The sequence below is a fragment of the Patagioenas fasciata genome, chromosome 1 (genome assembly GCF_037038585.1).
Source record: "Patagioenas fasciata isolate bPatFas1 chromosome 1, bPatFas1.hap1, whole genome shotgun sequence".
Lineage (NCBI taxonomy): Eukaryota > Metazoa > Chordata > Aves > Columbiformes > Columbidae > Patagioenas > Patagioenas fasciata.
In genome coordinates, this window is record NC_092520.1 from 148,288,599 (window position 1) to 148,308,741 (window position 20,143).

Genomic DNA, 20,143 nt, shown 5'->3' on the forward strand with positions numbered 1-20,143 from the left:
GGTGTCACAAAGCCAACAGAGCAGGCAAATAAAACTGCTGGGAGCAGCAAGGAAGCATTAGGGAGGTCTCTTCGAGGATGGAAAAGAATCATAGAAGATCTGGTCCTACAAACAGTACAGCAAAAAGAACCTTCTCCCATTTCTGTTTTCATATTGAGAATTACAGTGCACACATTTAAAACAGCTGTATTTATTTTGTTTGCTTTTTTGTGGATATTTTTGTTTTCACTGCAAAACTCTGAATGTGAAATTTTTATAACTCAGATGCACAATTGTAGGTTTGGCTGAAGTGTCTGGCAAGATTTGGGAACTGGGAAACTAAGGGAGACCTAATACTCAGCTACATTATACAAGAAGATAGAGTGAAACTAGAGAATGACTTGCGATGTGAGATCATAACAAATAGGCTGTCTGATCTCTAAATGTTTTTCCCTTGAGTGCATTTTCCCAAAGATAAATTATGAATACGCTAGCACAGAACTGAATTCTTGCTTTATCCTTTCTTTTAAGCCAACAATGTAAAAATGCTTTTGAAAGTTTCAAGTTCTGGAGGATATTAGATTTTACATTCTTATTTTATACAAGTTAACCTCTTCCCATCTTCATGTCTTGAAACCCTCAGATGTTGAAGGAAAGAAGATACAAAGGAAATATGTTCTTATCTATATATCTTCACAATGAAGTTTCTTGTTCTTACCTGGGAGATTTCACACTGCTTGTCAGAGGACTAATATTTCATGACGAAAGCATAAAGATGGCTAAGCAAATTCTAACACTCAAACATTTGTGTATTCAGCACAGAGAGAAACAAGCAATACATGTAAAACTTTGTGAAAAAGGTCCTGAATGAGTTACTGATGAGGAATTCTTGTCATAGCCACACAGGCATGATTTTCCAGTAGTTTCATCCATTGGCTTTCAGTGTGCTGGAGCCGATGGCTCTCAGAGATCATCAATATCAGGATGCCATTTAGCATCTGCCTCTCCATCTTCCAGGACAATGATGAAAGTTCCTTGTATTGTACACCTGACACAGCAAAAAAGTCTTTCTAAAGGGTTTGCCATTCCCTGTGTAGCATAGAGTCTTGTATCCTCTTGTCTCCTTCCTTGAGTCCCTGGAAGAAAAAGAAATTTTAAAAAAGGCATCTGTATAGAAGCTGCTGGCAAGTAGGTAGATAACACCAGCTAATTTCTCTGTGTGATTCTCTTCTCTTGCCACTTTCATTTTGCCATATGACCTCACAGACACCACTGTGAAATACAGCAAGTGGAACCTGTTTTCTGTTTTAATTTAGACCAGAAGTGGGAGAGCTTGGAAAGAATGTAGAACTGGAAAAGGGGTCAGAGAGGGACAGCAAGGATGATGAAAGGTGTGGAACAGCTTCAATTTCAAGACCAACTAAGCAAGCTAGGAGTCTTCACTCTACGAAATAAATGGTGAAGGGCAGGGAGGGTTAGAGGTCTTCGTAATCATTAGCAGCCTGGAGCTGGTAGAAGAGCATCAGTTTTGCTTACTCTCCATTCCAATAAAAGCCCTTTGGGAGCATCTAAAGCAACTAGAAGGAGCCAGCTCAGAACAAAGACAGTATCCCTTCATGGGTGGGTTGTTTTGTTCGTTGTCAAAGGATGTTGTAGACCGTAAAAGTTTAAATTGATTCAGGAGGTGTTTAAGTGTCAGGAAGAGAAATGTATGGCATGTAAATAAACAGGTATGTAGGAATCAAATCTAGTTCTGAATGTTTCTGGGATGACAATGTTTGGAAGCTGGGACAGTCTCATGCAGAAGCACCATGAGTACTTGCCCTTTAGTCTGAGCCATCATGGCTATTCTTAGAATTTAATCAGTCTAATATTTCAAGAAGTATACAGAGAAAATATCAGTTGCTGAACTGAATTGAGATAATGTAGCCTGCCCAGCAGAGATGTTGAAAGGCCTGTCAAGGGCTGGATATATCCAAATGGAGAAGTACACTGCAGAAGGAGGAAAGCAGGAAAAAAGTACTAAAGAAGATATAAGACTAAGAAACATCAGAATGCAAATTTGAACACATTGTACATTTGTGGCTAAACCGTGAGAGCCAGAAATGCCTCTGCTATGGAGTGTCATGTCCTGTACCAACTTACAAACTTCAGCGCTTACCTCAGCCCAGTTGAAGACAGTGCCAAAGCGGTCAACATTTTAACAAGCAGTGGTCAACTGTAGCTTTAACTTTCCATGTCCAACCTATGTTCTACTGAGCAAGAAAAATCAAAGCTCTGATAAAAAGCAGTAGTAGTCAGACTGGTTATTTATCAAATGTTAATTGACATGAGGAAACAGGAGCTGCCACACTGAATTTGACCTTATATCTGTCTACCTCAGAATCTCATCTCTAAGACCATACAGCATCAGCCCTCGGGGGAAAACATAGAGTAATAAGATCTTCTGATTCCAAAATTTGTGTTAAATAATGTTGATATTGCTGTAAGATCTGAAGTAGACAGTTCAATATTTCTTCCATTTAATATTACTTGAAACAAGATTGCTTTATTTGCCATATAATACGGCTTTTCTGTCCCATCACACAACATTCTTGGCCCCAATGACATCCTGTGACAGTAAATTTCATGATCTAATGCATAGTGCAAAAGCCCCAATTTGGCGTCAGTTTTAAATTTGTCATCTTCTAATTTCATTATAAGCTGACTTGGTTTTATGTTTGAAGTCAAGAGAACAAAATCTCCAGTCTTTCTTCTCCGTGATATGAATTTCTTTATAGTTTTGCATCATCTGCTTCTGTTTTTGCTCGGATAGCTGGAGTCTCTTTATGTTGACATACCAACAGTAGTGGACAAGTCATTTGCCATTTAATTCATGCCAGACAAGGAGACCACAAACTAGCACCTCAGTAAAGCATATTTGCTTGCCATTTTATTTGTTTGCAGAAAGAAACATGATTACTGTACTAAAACGTATCAAGTATGTAACATAACATTCGCACTGCATACATAGTCATACTACTTTGTGCTGCACAAAAACCATTAGCAAAATACTTCTCTAAGTTATTCCTTGCTAGTGTCGCCCTTTGGAATCATGCAATACAGTGGTTACACGGGTCTGGCAGAGCCTGATTTTTATGTGAAGCCAAATTGAATGGTGTTCTTGTGTTCTCCAGGGCGACCTCATCACAGATGTAACACATTCTCATAGCACTTACACCAGACGTCTACACAGTGAACACCATTAGAAGCTGAGACAAATAAATTCCTGAAATCCTTCGACAACATGACCCTTTGTTTGGATGTTCTACAGAGATTTCCCAAGCTGATGGATTGCTAAACCTTGCTCTTTTTTTCCAGAAGAAGCAGAAATCAGAGGTTTCAAATCCATAGTGCAGGGATTCTGCTGAACTGCCAAAGCAAGCTCTCCTATGCCCTTCAGCTGGCTGTAAGAAGGTCACAGTGCTGATAGGAATCCCCGAGTTACATGTTACCTGGGCTGAGACCTCATCGCTGGCAAAACAGAACTTTGCTGGAGAGTACGATGAACTAAATAACTGAGAGTTCCTTATATTTTCTCACTCTGTCCACAGGGAAGATTTTTATCTAAATTCATTGAATGTTTGAGGTGTTTCACAATTTTTTCATAATCATGCTTGCAAAACTGAAAGCAGGTTTAAATTCAAGGAAGAGGCAGAGCACAGAGGGGAAGAGCCACAGGGCAAACAACAGTCAAAGTTCATCAATCAGTAACAAAGCCTGAGCATGCTGGTGTTTGTGAGACATCAGCATTTCTCACAAGGCTAATAGAGGTAATGGCTTTGGCTGGAGATTATTTTAATCTCTGTATCGTTCTGAACTCCAGTACAACAGTGCTCCACCCGGCAAGTGGGGTGGTCAGACTTGTTGGAATAACAAACACAACAGTAAGAGTTGCTTCAGTAAATGATTTTCACCACTCCAGTGTTTTGCAATCCAGTTTTAAGGTGAAGACTTTTTACTTTAAAGGACCTGGGTTTTGGGAATAAAGGCAATAATCTCCTGTCTACTATCAAGAAAGGAACTTTATCGGAAAACTAAATGCACAATTAGCATTCAGCTGAGGTAATATAGCTACAGAGGAAAATGTATTGGGATTGGACTAGATGATCTTTTGAGGTCCCTTCCAATCCCTAACATTCTGTGATTCTGTGAAAATAAAAAAAACTTACCCCAACCAAAATGTGCTGATATTCAGGAGGAGTTGAGCTTGTACCTCCTACTTCTGGATCTAGTACTTTAAATTAGGCTGTCTCCTGTGGTATTTTTAAGATAAAATGGTATGCCAAGAGGAACATTTGTAAATTTTTTATTTTGATAATACATGTTTTCTTGTGCATTTCTCTGAAGCAGGGACCCTTACCTAGAGTTTGGGAAAACTAGTTGGGCATAGTATGCTAAAATATGTTCAAAAGAACACAAAACATCCAGCTTTTAGAACAAAAGCTCACTAAGTTGGAGATGTAAGTTGAGTGTCCAGCAGACCCAAAAGAAGGTTCATTCCCAGGTGTTCCCCACACAAGTGCTGCAACTGCCTGGTTCTGAGGCAGGGGTAGGAAGGGGCAGAAGGGAACGTGAGGCTACAAGAGGCCAAACAAAAAGAGTGTAATCCTGGATTCCGCTCTCAAGACAATTTCTGTTTCTTGAACCATGGGCTACTTTAATATTACAACTGCATAAATCAAACCCAGAAACCTCTAGAATCTTCAAGTAGGGTGGTATTCAGTAAAACTAACGTCAAAAACTTTTGGGATGTAGAAATCCATCTGCAGCCCACTAAGCCTTACTCTAGATTCTTAGCTAGAGCTCTGTTCTGTGAGGAGATGCTTCTGACAGCAGAGATTTCCTTCATTTAACAAACAAAAATATATTGAAATTCCGTGGTTGAAATTCTTGGTGATTTCTCTTGATAAGATCCTGATGGTTGGAGTGATAAGAATCATTAAAGCAAACAAACAAAAAACCCCAGACTACAGAGAGTGTAGCTAACAACTGGAAAACTTACCTGTGTATGTGAAGGATTCTTCATAACTTAAGACTTTAAATTAGGGTAATTTGAAAGATATGCTGTAATACAAATAAATAAATAAGTTTGAGATAGACTGCAGTTAGCACATCCTGCTCATGACACCAGAGTATTACGCTTTTGAGACATAGACAAAAATTAGCACCACAGACATGGGGTAGACCTCAAGCAAATAAACTCAGCTGGGCATATCCTGATTTACCACATGAACCAGGTGTGATGAGGCTTAATATCGTCACAGCTGTCAAGTGGTCAGGGCCAAGGAGGCAGGACATGAGCAGCTCCGTGACAAAACGGTAACAATCATAAGGGTCCCTCCACTTGCTCATTAAACATACCACAGGAACCTGCAGAGCAATTTCTTTACAGCAAACAAGCTCCAAATTTTGTGTTTACAAAAGGCAGGCATGCCATTTCTCTCATGTCAGGAAGCTCACGCAATGCCAGGAACAATTCTGTGGTAATGAGGCAGAATTAGTCAGGCTCTTAGGGAGAGCCAGAGGAGATGCCACCTACCACTTACCAACCCTGTATTTAGATGGGCTCCTAGGCAATTTGCTGGAAATATCTCAGTGCTGATTAAACCTGCTGATAGGAAGGAATTAAGTAGGAGCTGTGATGACAGATTTGCTGTCGTTTGAATTTTATAATTGTGTTTTCTAATTAAAGCACATTTTAAGGTAAATTCTGTTATTTTTGTTTCCATGTAGAAGGCATTGCATTGTGTTTAATGAGGAAAACAGTGGTTTTGGAACAGATTTAATCACAGGGAAAACAAAACAGAAAAATTAGTGGAAAAAATTTTGTAAACAGAGAGGGAAGCATTACTTTCTTTGCTTCATCAGTACTTATTTCAAATACTAATCTGCTTATGGTGTTCACAAAGAGAAGAAAAAGTAGAAACTAAAGAAAATTCTTGTACGCAACAAGAACTAACAAGTAATACAGTAAATTTTCCTCTCTGTATTTCTCTGTCTTTTCTGCACCATTGTCCATTCTGTTCCTGCAGAAGACCAAGAATGAATAAGACACAAACATAACAGGTTTACTGTGTACAAATGATGGAAACTGGAGGCAACTGAAAATGGTTCTGTCTGTTAAAGGACACGTAGAAAAGGAGTAGCTGCAGTTTAAGTGGCTCTTCCATAAACTGAACGTGTGCTTAGCTAACAGATGAATTTAAAGAACAGAAGTTGCATGTGCCAAGGTTCATGATCCATCCGATTACCTGATCATTTTGCAGCACTACTTGCATTCAGTGAACAAGAGATGGTGCTGAACAGCTGCTCAATGTTTTGTTTCATCCTTTTGTTCAGAGCAGCGCTTGAGTCGTACTACAGGGCTGCACTGAACACGTCCCTCTCTTTGTCCACTTTTCTATAGGGGTGGCAATAAAGAAACCCATCAACTACACTCCTAGCATCCTAGTCACATGGGAGAACATTATTTTCATTGTAGAAATATGAATATGAACTGTGGAGGACTGCATCTTTTCCCAGTCTAAGGTGTCACAGCATTATATACAGTCTTTTACTCAGGATCTATCTTCAGTTATTGTGAATAACCAGCACTTCAGCAAATTAGCTACCAGTGTTTCAAAACAGACAGTGATAAATAACTGGAAACACAGTTTAAAGATTTCATTAGCAAAGTACACAGTAGGTGGATGAAAAGTCAACCAGCAATATTTATTTAATGATGTTTTTATTTTACAGGATACAAATTTCTTTTCAGTACTCAACAGGAATTAAAGTGCTTAATTTGTACAATTCTCCACCCACCTTATGACCCAATATACATATATTACAGAAAATATATACAATATCTTCAAATTTTTTTACATTCATGTATTTCTTGACCATAAAAATGACCACTTACATTTGCACAACTTACAACGGCATTTATATTTCACCTTTTAAATATTCTTCACGTTATTGCAAAACCAGAACAAATTTACACCTCTTCCAAATATTGGTATTTTTTTAAAAAGTATTTTCGCAATTGTTTCCATAATGAAGGAAAACTAGCATGTATAGACTATAATTCTGATGTCAAACATTACAGCTGATCCAGTTCCCACTAAAATTAAGTGTATTAATCAACCTTGAGGGCTTCAGAATACAAAACATGCTAATAGAAAAAAAACCCAATGCTTCCATTGCAAACTGTTCCCTATAGGCAACAAATTTAACATCTTTCTTAAAAATCCTAGGGCACATACATCTGAAAATGCTTTGACACAGTTCCCCCTTTTCTAAATGTTTTCATCATAAATAGTTAATGAATCTACAAGGATGAACTATAAACTGAAGTAGGTTCGTGTTATACAGTAGAAAACATGTTTTATTCAAAAAAATCTGCTTGAAGATTTTAGTAGAGAAAAAACCAGGTTCTACCTTCACTTGTGCTAGGAAGAGGAAGGGGTGAAAGCAAAATGCCATAGTTGAAGTCTGGGAAGAAATTTAATCCCAAGGTTTTAAAGAAAGCAGATTGAATGCCTTACTGAATTTAGCATGTTGGGTCTTTTTTGTGTGTGTAATTAGGCAGAAATAATAAACATGCCACAAAAGTATACCTGCTTCTCTCATTTTTTTCCTCTGAAAAGCATACTCAACACAGTCAATAATACATCATATATCTTGAATGCAGCACAGTGCATTTATTGATTGTAAAATACTGCTTGAAAACAGGTCACCTGAATAATAGTCTCAGATACATAAATACACATATATACACATACATATGCGTATGTGTATATTTACACACATATACAATAATTATGTTAATTTTACGTTCTGTTAAAGGAAAAGAATTTAGGAAACAATGTGACTAGCAGATTAAAACTCCTATCCAAGGAACATCACTACAGTCCCGTGGGCCAGAATCAGGCAGGTAAATTGCTCATACCAACAAGGCCAGTGACTGGAGACAAAAAACTTAACTCCATACATTTCATTGCAGATTTCAAATAACAGTACACCACAGACTAAGATTGATGCCTATTTCACCAATGGATTTATCTTCAGGATAGTCAGTTCTGTCATAGAATTATCTCTCCAGTCATTTATTCTGGGATATGTATTTCAAGCTGTTTACATTCTCCTCTGTATCAATTATCTCCAACTGAAACCCATCTGAAGTTCAATGAGTGCTATGATTCCAGATGAGATGTAGTAAGTAAGCAGCTCTCAAACTAGTGAAATCTTGATTTTCTCCAACTGTCTTTATATCATGTAAGGCAGATTGTACATTAATTTAAATCACTGAGGGTATAATAGCTCCAGCAGGTCTCTGCTAGTTTATACCAGCTAAAGATCTGTAAATAGATTTATGGAGAAAACTCCTTTTTTATTGCTTAGAATTATTTCTACATGGAATGTTTATTTCTTTCCTGAAAGCCTCTCCTTCAGTATTAAGAACAACTGCCCTCTGTTCATTTTATTTATTCTTGTTTTGAAATGAAAAGCTGACCAGTTTTTATACTAGCTATGTGGTTATGTAGGTTAAAAAAACAAACCAAAAAAGAACCAACAAACAAAACACAAACAAGAAAACAACAAAACCCAAAGAACCTGTCAACTGTTTCCAAATCTTTCCCACAAATTTACATATAACATATATATATGTTTTTGTTTGTTTTTCCTGACTCCACTCGGAACTCCTTAGAGCATACTTCTATAACCTCATCTAAAATCTACGCAGATGGTAGTGTATTTATTCTACATTTAATCAGTGCCTTGGCTTCATCCGTAATGTAACAATATGAAGAATAAAAACCCTCTTTTCTATCAGAGGGATTTAGAATCTTTGAGGTGATTTATAAAGCACTTTGAGATGGTTTTGCATAAAAAGGTGCCACTATTTATTACATACATTTAAAGTGGTTTAATATTCTACTCCCAATGGAGGAGAATGTTTTGTATTCTCAATCTCCATTTTGCACATAAAAATGAAATACATTTTGGAATAAACCAAACTACTCAGTGTAAAGGGATCTGAAAGTACTAGATGCTATAGATTTTACAGCAGCTCTTCAACCAAGCAGGAGTACCTGACACCAGAAAACCATTTTTAGAGGATCTGGAAGAATGGTGCAAACATGCAGATGTCACAATACACTCTTTTTCCATGATAGGGGAAACATAATTAGTAATTTTAAAAATAAATATTCATGATAAAACTAAGCCATTGGTCTGGTTGAACACAGATAAAAAAGCACAAAAGTTTTGATTTGATTTAAATTGCACAGAAGACTGATCATTTTTAAAGTGAGAAACAAGCATTTCTTGAGCACAAGCATTGCAAACCTTAAATAATTCAGCAGAGCCATTCACATAATTCATGTATTATGAATGAATGCTCAGTTATAGTTTATACCTTACACACACAGCTTTACACTAATATGTTTAATGCTATTTAAAAAAAAATAATTTAACAGCTGAAATGGGAACAGCCTATCCCTTATTATAATTGTGGTTTTAATGTGACTGCTTTGGTCACGATACTTGAGCCACAGCAGTTACTACTTTGAATTTGTTTCTCTGCGGTCATAATTTACAATCTAAAGTTTTAGATGCTGTAAGGGGGGCTTGTCTGTGGAGAGTGGAGCAAAACAGGGTGGTTAAATTTAGTAGCAACTTCTCCATCTTCTGATCTCCTTTAATGTTGATGGTATGTACTTTTCCTACAATATACACACAAGAACCATACATTTCAGTTCCAAGACATTCTGACTCAGAAGAGAACAATTCTAACCAAACAAATGATTATGGGAACATGAAATAGGTTGTACTAGGGTAAATAAAATATCCCCCACTATATAAACTTTAATGGCTGAGAGCAAACATGAGGCTAGCATCCAAATAAACAACTCCCAATGCTAACTCCATCTCAAAATTTTTATGCCCAAATGTAGGGCTTCGTCTGGGAGATGGTGAAATCACTCAAGCTGCTTCAGATACTCAATACCACTATAAAAAATAAAGCAGCTGAGGAATTGCTGCTTCTAACCATTTCCTTAGTCATTTAGCTGCAATAGGTCTTCCTACTTGGCTCAGAATTAAGTTTGCAGGAGCGTAGAAAACAGAATGTACTACATGACTGCAGTCATACCATTGTATTATTTTCAGAGTAGCTCACTCAGTCTTATCTGGAGACTCCTTTAAGGCAACTTCTCCCCTTACACTCAACCACTTGACCATGGGAGACAATGTTTCTATACATCAGGATGTTGTAAAATGACCCCCTCCAGATCCCACGATTGCACTTGAGACTCTTTTAGAAGTTACCCCATTTTCAGGAGGTTACTGTGTCAGAAAGTTAGCCATGGAGAGTTCTGCTTGCTTACCTGAATGTTTCCCCATCCCTCACCAAGGTATACACAAGACAACACATAGTAGCTAGGAAGACCCAGGCAACAATTTGATGGTACTCACCAACACGAATCCATATGGACTTGAGCTGCCCATAAATAAAGATAAATACAGCTGACAGTAGAAATAACTTTAAATCTCTTCGAGAATTACAGAAGAGCTTGCATATCAGATAAAAGTAATACTAGGGTTACATGCAGAATGACCTGGACACGTGGAGCACCCAAGGAATAATTCAGAACGGACACGCACAAAGTCAACTGTAGAGTTACTATTCTACAATACCATGTCCTGATAATTACTAGTTTAAAGCTCTGAAGTCTAAAGGCCATGGTAGATTTTGGATTTGTGCAGATGAGAGCAAAATCCAGCCCATTAACATGAAGTTTCATGACATTATATTTACCGAAGAATAATACACTAAAAACAGAGGTTACCTTAACAAGCCTTTGTTAAACGCTAAAGATTTTTTTCCCCTATTGTGTCACAAAAAGAGTGAAGTGGGAGTTTGATTAATACTTTGTCTGGAAATCTCATTATAAAAAATCTGCCCCCATGCGACTAATAAAACTGGACTTGAATCTGAGCTCTTCAGCTTGACGTGATTTAAAATACAGATTGCAGTTATATTGAGAAGTAAGACTCCTGAATGCTCTTATGACGAGTTGATTGCACGAGCTACATATTTTCCTTCCTTTGAGGGGTCAGGAAAGGAAAGATGGCAGTGATTTTGTCCTCTTGATAGTCGATCGCTACCTCTGATTTTATCATATTTCATCCAAGGATGTTACAGTAAAAATTTTAGGGAGGTCATTTTCCATTTTTTATAAAAAGTCTAATAGCAATGGAAGTTTATAACAGACTTAATACTGTAAAGCCAACAAGTCTTCACTCCCACAGCAGAATGTAAATAACGTTAGTTAATGCAACTTGAGATTTGCAGGCTCAGACCTCATACTAGATTCCTATAAAGCAGGCTCCACTTTACAACAATAATTCTTGAAGACTGTTGTAATAAATAAGTATTACAGTATCTGATTTTCTGCAAAAATTAAAAGTTAAGTTCAAAATGTTATTTTGTTCCAATAACCGCAATAGCAAAAATACAGGTTCCCAAAAGGTTACTAGAATCTGCTGCTTTTCCAGACCACATACTGCATTTTAGTAATGAATTGCTGCACTCTTAAAAGAGAACAGTGATGGGATACCTAAGAGAGGCAACTAGTTTTTTAAGCACAACTGGAACATATTTGTCCATTGCATGCCACTTACATCACTGCTATGTTTTTAATGCATAAAAATATCAATATCATTAAATGTCTGCTATTAAAACAAATCACTGAACAGTATTTGTTAATTTAGGACTGTGTTTAATTTCAAATAGAAAACATGCTTTTTAAATAAATTATTCACTAATAGGAACCCAGTATCATGAAATCAAAGCAAAAATCAAGTATTGTACATTTTTAATACTGTACATATATTATATATTGTTTTCTCATATTTTAGGTATTCATCTAGATTGAAAAATCATTAGATTGTTTCCTTGATAAATTGAAACTTTAAAAGCCAATATACCTGTGAAAGCAATTTGCATTAATTAAAAAGAGACAAGTGAATACAACATATGTACAGATCTGTGGAATTCCATCTATAAACTACATACATTAAACCAAACTGTCCCTGGATATATAACTACAGATCTATTTTGGCAATGTGGAGGTATATCTTTTATCCTGTTGCAAGTCCTAACAAGTAAGTAGGAAGCTTCAATATTCGCATTCTTAATGAAAGTAGCAAATGTTAACCAAAGAGCAACTGGATTTTCGAAAAAATTTGCATCACAACAAACAAACAGTACAGTAAAGTTAGTACGTATTTTAATAGCATTCACATTTTTAAAAAAGTCTCTGAAATGAACCTGTACATCACTTATTGACAGAACATAAATATAAGAAAAAGATCCCTAAAAAGACCAGAATTTTTCCCAAACATAAAGTGCTAAGATGTGTACGGTAGTAAGAAGTTTCTTTTTTTATATATTTTTTTTCTTCCTTGATTCAGCAAAGAAAGGTTAACACAAAGGTCAACCACAAATTCAACTGAAATCTCTTAAAAATACCATGTGTGTTCTTGAGTTTCAGCATTCAGACATTTTAGAAGATTCACGTTGCTCTTCTAAATTCACTTGCAGTTCATTTTGACATTCTGGCGTCTCACCTTTGACAGCTAAATGGATAACTTTTAGCCATTTCTGTTTTAGTTCCTCATTGTCCGCAGCAAAACTGTGCACAGACTTAGACTGAGTCAGTTTGAAGCTGTGCGGGAGGTCAGCACTTCTTGGAGTGTCATCTACTGTGTAGCCCAGAAGTGGAATTGTAGCCAGAGCTTTAACATCCTAAGAAGGAGAAGTTCTTGATTAAGAACAGCCAACTCATCTGCCCACTACCCCTTGTTTACTATACGGGTTGGCAAAAACACTTGGGTCCTTCTTCCATTCCCAAGCTATTTGACTTGACTTCCTCAGATGTCAGGGACAATAATTACTAAAATCTTTGCCATTTTCTCCGTACATACCTGTGGAGCACCATACATGTAGAGCACAAGAGCTTCTTGTTTAGGTATAACACACCACGCTTTCTGCCAGGGCTTTGATTTTTCCATGTACTGAAGAAAACTACATATGACACTATTTCCAGAGACTTCTGCAGATTCAATCTAGGAGAGAGCATAAAGCATAAAAAGGAAAATAAACTTTATTTAAAAGACACTCAAAACACATAGAACAGAAAAGCTGAAATAATCACCATTCATATATAATCTTAGATAACATCTGCAAAACAGCTTGAGCAAATACCCAAATAAGTTAAGGACTGGATTTATGGAGAATATTTATGTAACGCATACATGTAATCACAATGTGTACTCCATCATCACATATGTAATCAATCCCTTCTTTCATCACTAATTTTGGATTATACACTTCTAGATCACTATAAATCTCATTTCACCACCACAGCTAGCCTCTCTCTGTATCTTAGTATCTATGACAATATCTTATTTGTAAGATAACATCACGTTAGCATGCAAGTGCTACAAACTAGCCAATATGATAAGGACTTTATTTTGGCAGTCAAAATATTATTGCAGGATCAGATGCAAACACATTTCTAAGAATCACAGAATGTAAGCACTAATCCTAGAGAAAAACTAGGTTAATTGCTTAAAATCTGAAGACAGAGTGACATACTACTTGGGATAAATAGTGATCCTGAGAAGAACAGAAAGAACACAAAATGATTATGTGATAATATTTATTTGTATCTATTTTTTTTTCCTGCCCCCAGTGGTGATGCTGTCTGGATGCTGCAACACGGTACCAACTACTCCGTTGTCATGAGATTCAGCATACAGACAGATAATTCCAAGAGACTCTATAGCTCCTTCATCTACCTTAAGAAAGCCATCATGCCAAGAAACAACAGTCTCCTGACTGTAAGGTAAGCTAGTGGAGCCCTATGCTCCTTACTCTTTCTCATTTAAGAGACTGTAGTCAACTGTATTCAAGGCAACATGGATTATGAATGGTGTATGGAATTACAATCTGCATCTTATTTTTGCATTCTTTTTCTGTTGGTCTTCAGCTCTAGGGTCACCCCTTCTCTGCTACATCCCAAGATAAATATGTCTTGAAAAAGTTAGGCTGATATTTCTCTAATGTACGTCAGGCATTTTAAAAGAGCCTATAAAGGGGGATTTAAGAAACGTGATGGTTAATTGCAATTGTAAGATGCCTATTTCTCCCCTTAATCATAAGAGAAACATAGGTCTTTGTCTGACTGAGACCTTGACTTTTTAGATGCCAAAGGCTGAGAGCAACTTTAAGTCATAGAGGTCTGTTGTATACACTGATCAAAACAGTAACCACACAGACTCTGAACAGCAAAATTCTCCCCCATTCCCCCTCTCCTCTGTCCCCAGTTTTTCAGCTTGGGTTCATGTTTTCAAGAATCATTGTAGCAGCAGTGGGTTTTGTTGCTATGATAGCTTAAGTGCAGAAGAAGAAAACTGAAGATTTATAAGGAAAGTTGATGTTTTATCACATGAGCTGATATAACTGGAAAGAAGAAAACAAGCTAAGTTTCATAATTTCCCCTTTAAAAAAAGTTGTCTGAAACAAAGTAGTATTGTAAGAGATGAATGGTGAAAACAAAAAAATCTATTGTATAGGATGAATTTAGTCTATGTACTATTTCTCAAACAGAAAACAACCCTGCAAGAATGCTGCTTTCACCTACTGAAATTGTTTGCAACTCTGCACAGTGCTTTTAAATTACATACCTCTAAGATGCCTTTCTTCTTCTTTTCTTCACTGTCTGTACAACCGATTATAACATGATAGCAGTCCTTACAGACTTTGTTTAATTTATTACCATCATATTCGAGATGTGCCTTATAATCTGAACATTTCCAGCAAACCACCTTACAAACAAACAAACAAAAAAACCCCAAATATATGAAATTTAAGGATTTACAAAACTTTATGGAAACAGAATTTAATTTAACATTAATGTTATTATAACTAATTAGTAATATTTGTTTAATTACACAAAACAAGATAGCTAATTGCTTTGTGGTGATTGTTATGTCAACAGTAACTTAATTTAAATGAACATTTTTTCCAAATTTGTGCCACTGCTTCTTAACTAGAAGTGCTTTTTACTATTTACCTGGTGGGAACTTTGTATAAAATCACATTAGGCTTTCACTTATATCTGTAGGTTAAAGAATAGAACCAGAATATAGCACAAACCATGCCGCAGGAAGAAAATCCTTCAGTTTCTTTAGATGCCACTCTGAAAAGGTACACTTACCATTTGCTTTTCTACATAACCTCAAAATGTAGAGCTGAGATGCACTTTTAATGATTAAAAAAACTAATAAAATTAGAAATGGTTAATTTTTTAACCTAAGAAATATTAAATTTACAGTTTCAGAATCTGCTGATGAGTACACAGCATAAACCACTGTCACACTGGCTTTTGTCTTTTCACAAAATATATACAGAAAACTGAAATGAAAGAAGATCTCCGAGAAGTTCTTCCATTACAAATATTTTTCCACAGAAATGTTCTTTCAGGAGAAAGAGAGGGCCTGCACAACAAGCATGAGTGCAGTTATTTCAAGAAAGAAAGGTAGACAAATGGACTTGAACCACTCAAACACCTGAACAAATTTTTACTGTGGACCAGGGCTCTGCAGTATTAATCTAAATCTCTGCCTTCAACTAGTATCTCTCAAAAATACTAGTTAAGTATTTCTAATTAGTTCTTGCTGGAAAGACATGATCACTGACCCAAATTAATTCCCATTAAAATACGTTTAAAATTGAAGTGGAAGGAGATGTGAACTGTAGTAAAGGGAAGTACTTAGGACTCTAAACAAAAGGAAGAAAAAAAGGAAGTGTATGATCTTAAGATTAATGAAGGAGTTTTAAGACAGAATGATCTAGAAAAAATATAAAAAACAGATAACAACTGTATAATGAATAATTCCGAGTTTCTGAAAACATCTCTAGTGTCTTGCAAAGCAGAAAACCAGCATTATGAATGTAGTAAGTCATCACACCACGTGAAAAACATCAGAAAGAAATCATGCAAGATAACCTGCAAGACAAATATTAAACCTGGGCTTGCACTACCATCTGCTGGAGAAAGGCATAGCTGCTGGATGGCAACTAAAGCACTCTCCAGTCATTCCACTACAGGATGTTTCAAAAAGATGGATCCAATTTCAAAGCAGTGTATTTCACAATGGCAACATGTTACAATTACACAAAAATTTACAAACAAATAATCTGAAACACTATGTCCCACCTTTTCAAGTGGTAAGTGTTTCATTAATGGTTGCAGAGATATCCAGTGATTTCAAATTTTCAAATTTGGTCCATCAAAAGATACATCCTGTATTTCATGGTTGTTTTAAAGTGGCGTATGTTACCATTGCATCATACACGGAAAGCAGCAGTAATACTTTCTCCCCATCCCAACCTTCAGTCCTTCCCTGATGCTTCTTCGTGCATGCTACATGCTGAACCCAGCTGGGAACAGCCCCAAGGTACCCCAAAACAAAACTGCAGGGCTTCACAAGTTTTTCTGGACGAGGAGAGAGGAGATAGTAGAACGATAAGCAGAGGCAGCCACTGCTATCAGGGATAACACTGGCTTATGCCAGCTTAATATGGTCTTAGAATCATAGAACAGAACAAATCATAGAATTATTTTTGTTGGTAGAGAGGCTCAAGATCATTAACCTAACACTGGCACTAAACTATGTCCCTAAAAACCTCATCTGTGTGTCTTATAAACACTCCCATGGATGGTGACTCCACCACTTCCCTGGACAGCCTGTTCCAGTGCCTGACAACACTTTCCTTCAAGATGTTTTTTGTAATACCCAATCTAAACCTCCCCGGCACAACTTCAAGCTGTTCCCTCTTGTCCTATCGCTTGTTGCCCGGAGAAGAGACCAACACCCTCCATGCTACAACCTCCTTTCAGGTAGTTGTAGACAGTGATAAGGTCTTCTCTCAGCCTCCTTTTCTCCAGGCTAAACAGCCCCAGTTCCCCCATCTGCTCCTCATCAGACTTGTGCTCCAGACCCCTCACCAGCTTCGCTACCTTTCTCTGAACTCTCCCCAGCACCTCAATGTATTTTCTTGTAGTGAGGGGAAACTCTTGTAGTGAGTCGTGAAACTGTTGAGATCAGTGGAGGCCACTCAGAAATAAGTGTATTGTATATCCAGGGGCTTGGGACATTTTACACAAACACACATCTTCCACTGCTCCAAATTACTTCCACATTTCCCATGCCAACTGAAGCAGACAGAGGAACCTTTGTGGTAGGCTATACACAGCTTCTCCTTTCAGCCACAAGCGCAGCATAACAAGCAGCCCCCGGAACTCAAGCAGATGCTCAGACCCATTCCCAAGCCTCCTCCCCAGCTACAGCAGCTGAGGTTCTGCACTTACATGTCCACACGCTCGGCAGTGGTGCCGTCTCCTTGTCAGTGCATTAAATGGCTCCTTGCATTTCATGCACATGGTTACTTCGTTGTCTCGTATCCACCTCGGTGCCCTCTTCCCAAGCTCAGCATTCTGCCAGGGGGCAGGGAAAAGATAGGAAAAAAAAAAAAAAAGCCAGTATAAAAAGTTGTGTGGTACTTTGGTACTTTAAATAGAGAAAATAGTTTTTCTCTTCCTCTGCAAAGGAAATGGCAAAACGCAGCTCAAAATGAGTTTTGAAAACTATACAAGAAATAACAAAGAACCCAGTCAAAAAATCATTATGCATCACTGAAATGGTACTCTGTTATACATGTCAAGAAAAAAAGAGGCTTGTTTATAAGATTTGGCATTATAAAGAAAAACAATTAGCAGCAAGATGACTGCTTTGTAATTCCTCTACTATAAGAATGATGAACTTGAAAACAAAGTTTCTGCCAAGCTTCTTCCAGTTATTGAAGAACAACATGGGTACTAGGAAGGTTACAAAGGAATAGCAGCAACTTACAGAAACCTCAACAGGCATGTCTTCATATTCTTTAGCAATAGCGTTTCTGAAAGTTTCATTCCTCTGCTGAAAAGCTTCTATGGTATTCTGAAGCGCCTAAGGAAACAGTGGAGAAATTCCTCAAAGATGTTACATTTCTAATGGACTCTGCATTATGCCCAATTATTGATTAGCTGAGGGAAGCTACAGCTAGAGAATATTCACATTACTTTTTTGATTGTTTCAGTGGAAAAGTGTTTATAAAGTAAAGAATATAGATGAATTTACCTTTATCCATTCTTCCTTATCTTGTTCTGAACTAAAAGAAACATTTGACATATTAGTCCAAAACTATTTCAAGAAACATTATCTTGCTATCAAGAACTTATTTCAGAAGCTTGGCTTTTGCAAGAATTCTCAGGAATTTAAACAACACTAATTGTTAACAGTCCAACTTAAAAAAAAAAAAAAAACACAAAACAAACAAAAACCCCACCCAAACAAAACCCCCATGAAAACAAAACAGAAAACAAAAGCATGACTTCAGGTTTCACAAGTTTGCAACCACTAATCAGTGAATTCAAGTTGAAAGATAAATGTAAATGCATTTAAAAGTAGTAATAGTATTTGCATTATTTGACTTTTTTTTTTTTTTTTCTTCCTTTGAGAACAGGATAGGGAGGAAAAGAGGACAACACAAAGTTTAGGTACAGGTGTGGTTCTTCTTCTCTTATTTCATGCGCTACTAAGTTCACATACTAACACACATTCCTCCTGTGTATCTCTTAAGTCTTCCTCCCATCCCAATAGAAGTAATTTCCTTAATGCTTTTTTTGTTGTTTTTGCTGCTGTTTAAACTTGTCTACAGTGTCAACAAGAGTATCCAATTAAAAAAAGGCAAAATGTGTTTTAATATTATAAACCAAACAACGGAAATTTCCCTTTTATGCATTAGAGCAGATATAGATGACTGAACAGTAAGTACAGATTAATACAGAGACAAGGCGGAGATGAGAGAGGAAGCATATTCAACTCTGGTCTTGTACGACAGCCTTGTCTTTAAAAATATATCAGCAGGACTTTGACATTCCAATATTTGGAAAAGCATCTTACATCACAATTAATAGCACTATTAGGAACTACTGGCTCATACTAGTAATGAAAACAGTTTGTCTGCAAATTTTTAGTCAGAAAAATGAGAATTAACACGACAGTATATCTGGCTCTTCAAAAGTGCCCTCCTCCTTGCACAATATAGGAAAAAACCTTCTGTAGCCATGCAATTGTTTTTTTGTTTTATGGATTGCTCTGAGGATGTGAAAGAGAGCTTTTACAGCTTCTCAATAAAAATGGCTCCTCACATGTTGTTCTGCAGTATCAGTACAACTTTCAAGCAAGCAGAATCCTAAACAAATGCTTCCCCTTCCCACTTACCATCTGCATATGAGGCAGAACAAGCCTGTCTAAAAAGCCAAAATAGTTCTCTACCTGCTTACATTAAAAAACAAGAGCTGAGCTATTAAATTTTGTACGAGATCAGCAATCTCTCAAAGAAATAATCTATCATCTGTTGAAAATGTACTCAAATAGTATTCTGAAAAATAAATAGAAGCCTACTAGTAAAGAAAAACCCAAGGATAAACTAAACATTACAACACTGTTAATACAGGCTCATTAATTAAGGACATCAAGGTATAAGGTACATACAATACTCATATATTAATCAAGATTATTCTAATATAATTGAATAAGATCTCATTTGGTACCTGTTCCTTCACAATTTTGTACAGACTTACTGCATTCTAAAACCGTTCACAAAACATGAAAACAAGTTCTTCTCACACCTAAAATAAACTAATGCAATAAACTTTCCATTACCAGTAATACGTAAAAGCTACCAAAATAAACTTACTTTGTTGTATCATTTTTCTTCCAGGTAAACGTACTTCATAAACAGTACAGCAAGATGCCATCTTTCACTACTGAAATGGGTATATGGCATAACAAGTTGCCAGATACTTAGCAACACATCATACAGCAATTTACTGTAGATGTGACTGATGATAACCAAAAACATGCCCCAAAAGTCTTGCAGAACTTAGTGGAAAGCTTTTTTTCTGTCATTTTGAAAGTATATATTTAATTTCAAATTCAGTGATAGTGTAGGTAAATTTCT

The 20,143-nt window shown here is 36.7% G+C and overlaps 1 protein-coding gene across 6 annotated transcripts in view; it reads right to left on the bottom strand.

The window, feature by feature from the left end:
- Positions 1-6,731: 6,731 nt before the first annotated feature.
- Positions 6,732-20,143, bottom strand: part of FGD4 (FYVE, RhoGEF and PH domain containing 4) — a 118,237-nt gene continuing 104,825 nt past the window's right edge. For all 6 annotated transcript variants that reach the window (XM_065842627.2, XM_065842603.2, XM_065842611.2 and 3 more), the window contains exons 12-17: positions 18,256-18,286; positions 17,989-18,084; positions 17,448-17,573; positions 14,758-14,898; positions 12,994-13,134; positions 6,732-12,814 (exon numbers count right to left, since the gene is read on the bottom strand). In XM_065842627.2, the coding sequence (XP_065698699.2) occupies positions 12,557-12,814; positions 12,994-13,134; positions 14,758-14,898; positions 17,448-17,573; positions 17,989-18,084; positions 18,256-18,286 (793 nt within the window). In that variant the 3' untranslated portion in view covers positions 6,732-12,556. The remainder of the gene's footprint in view (positions 12,815-12,993; positions 13,135-14,757; positions 14,899-17,447; positions 17,574-17,988; positions 18,085-18,255; positions 18,287-20,143) is intronic.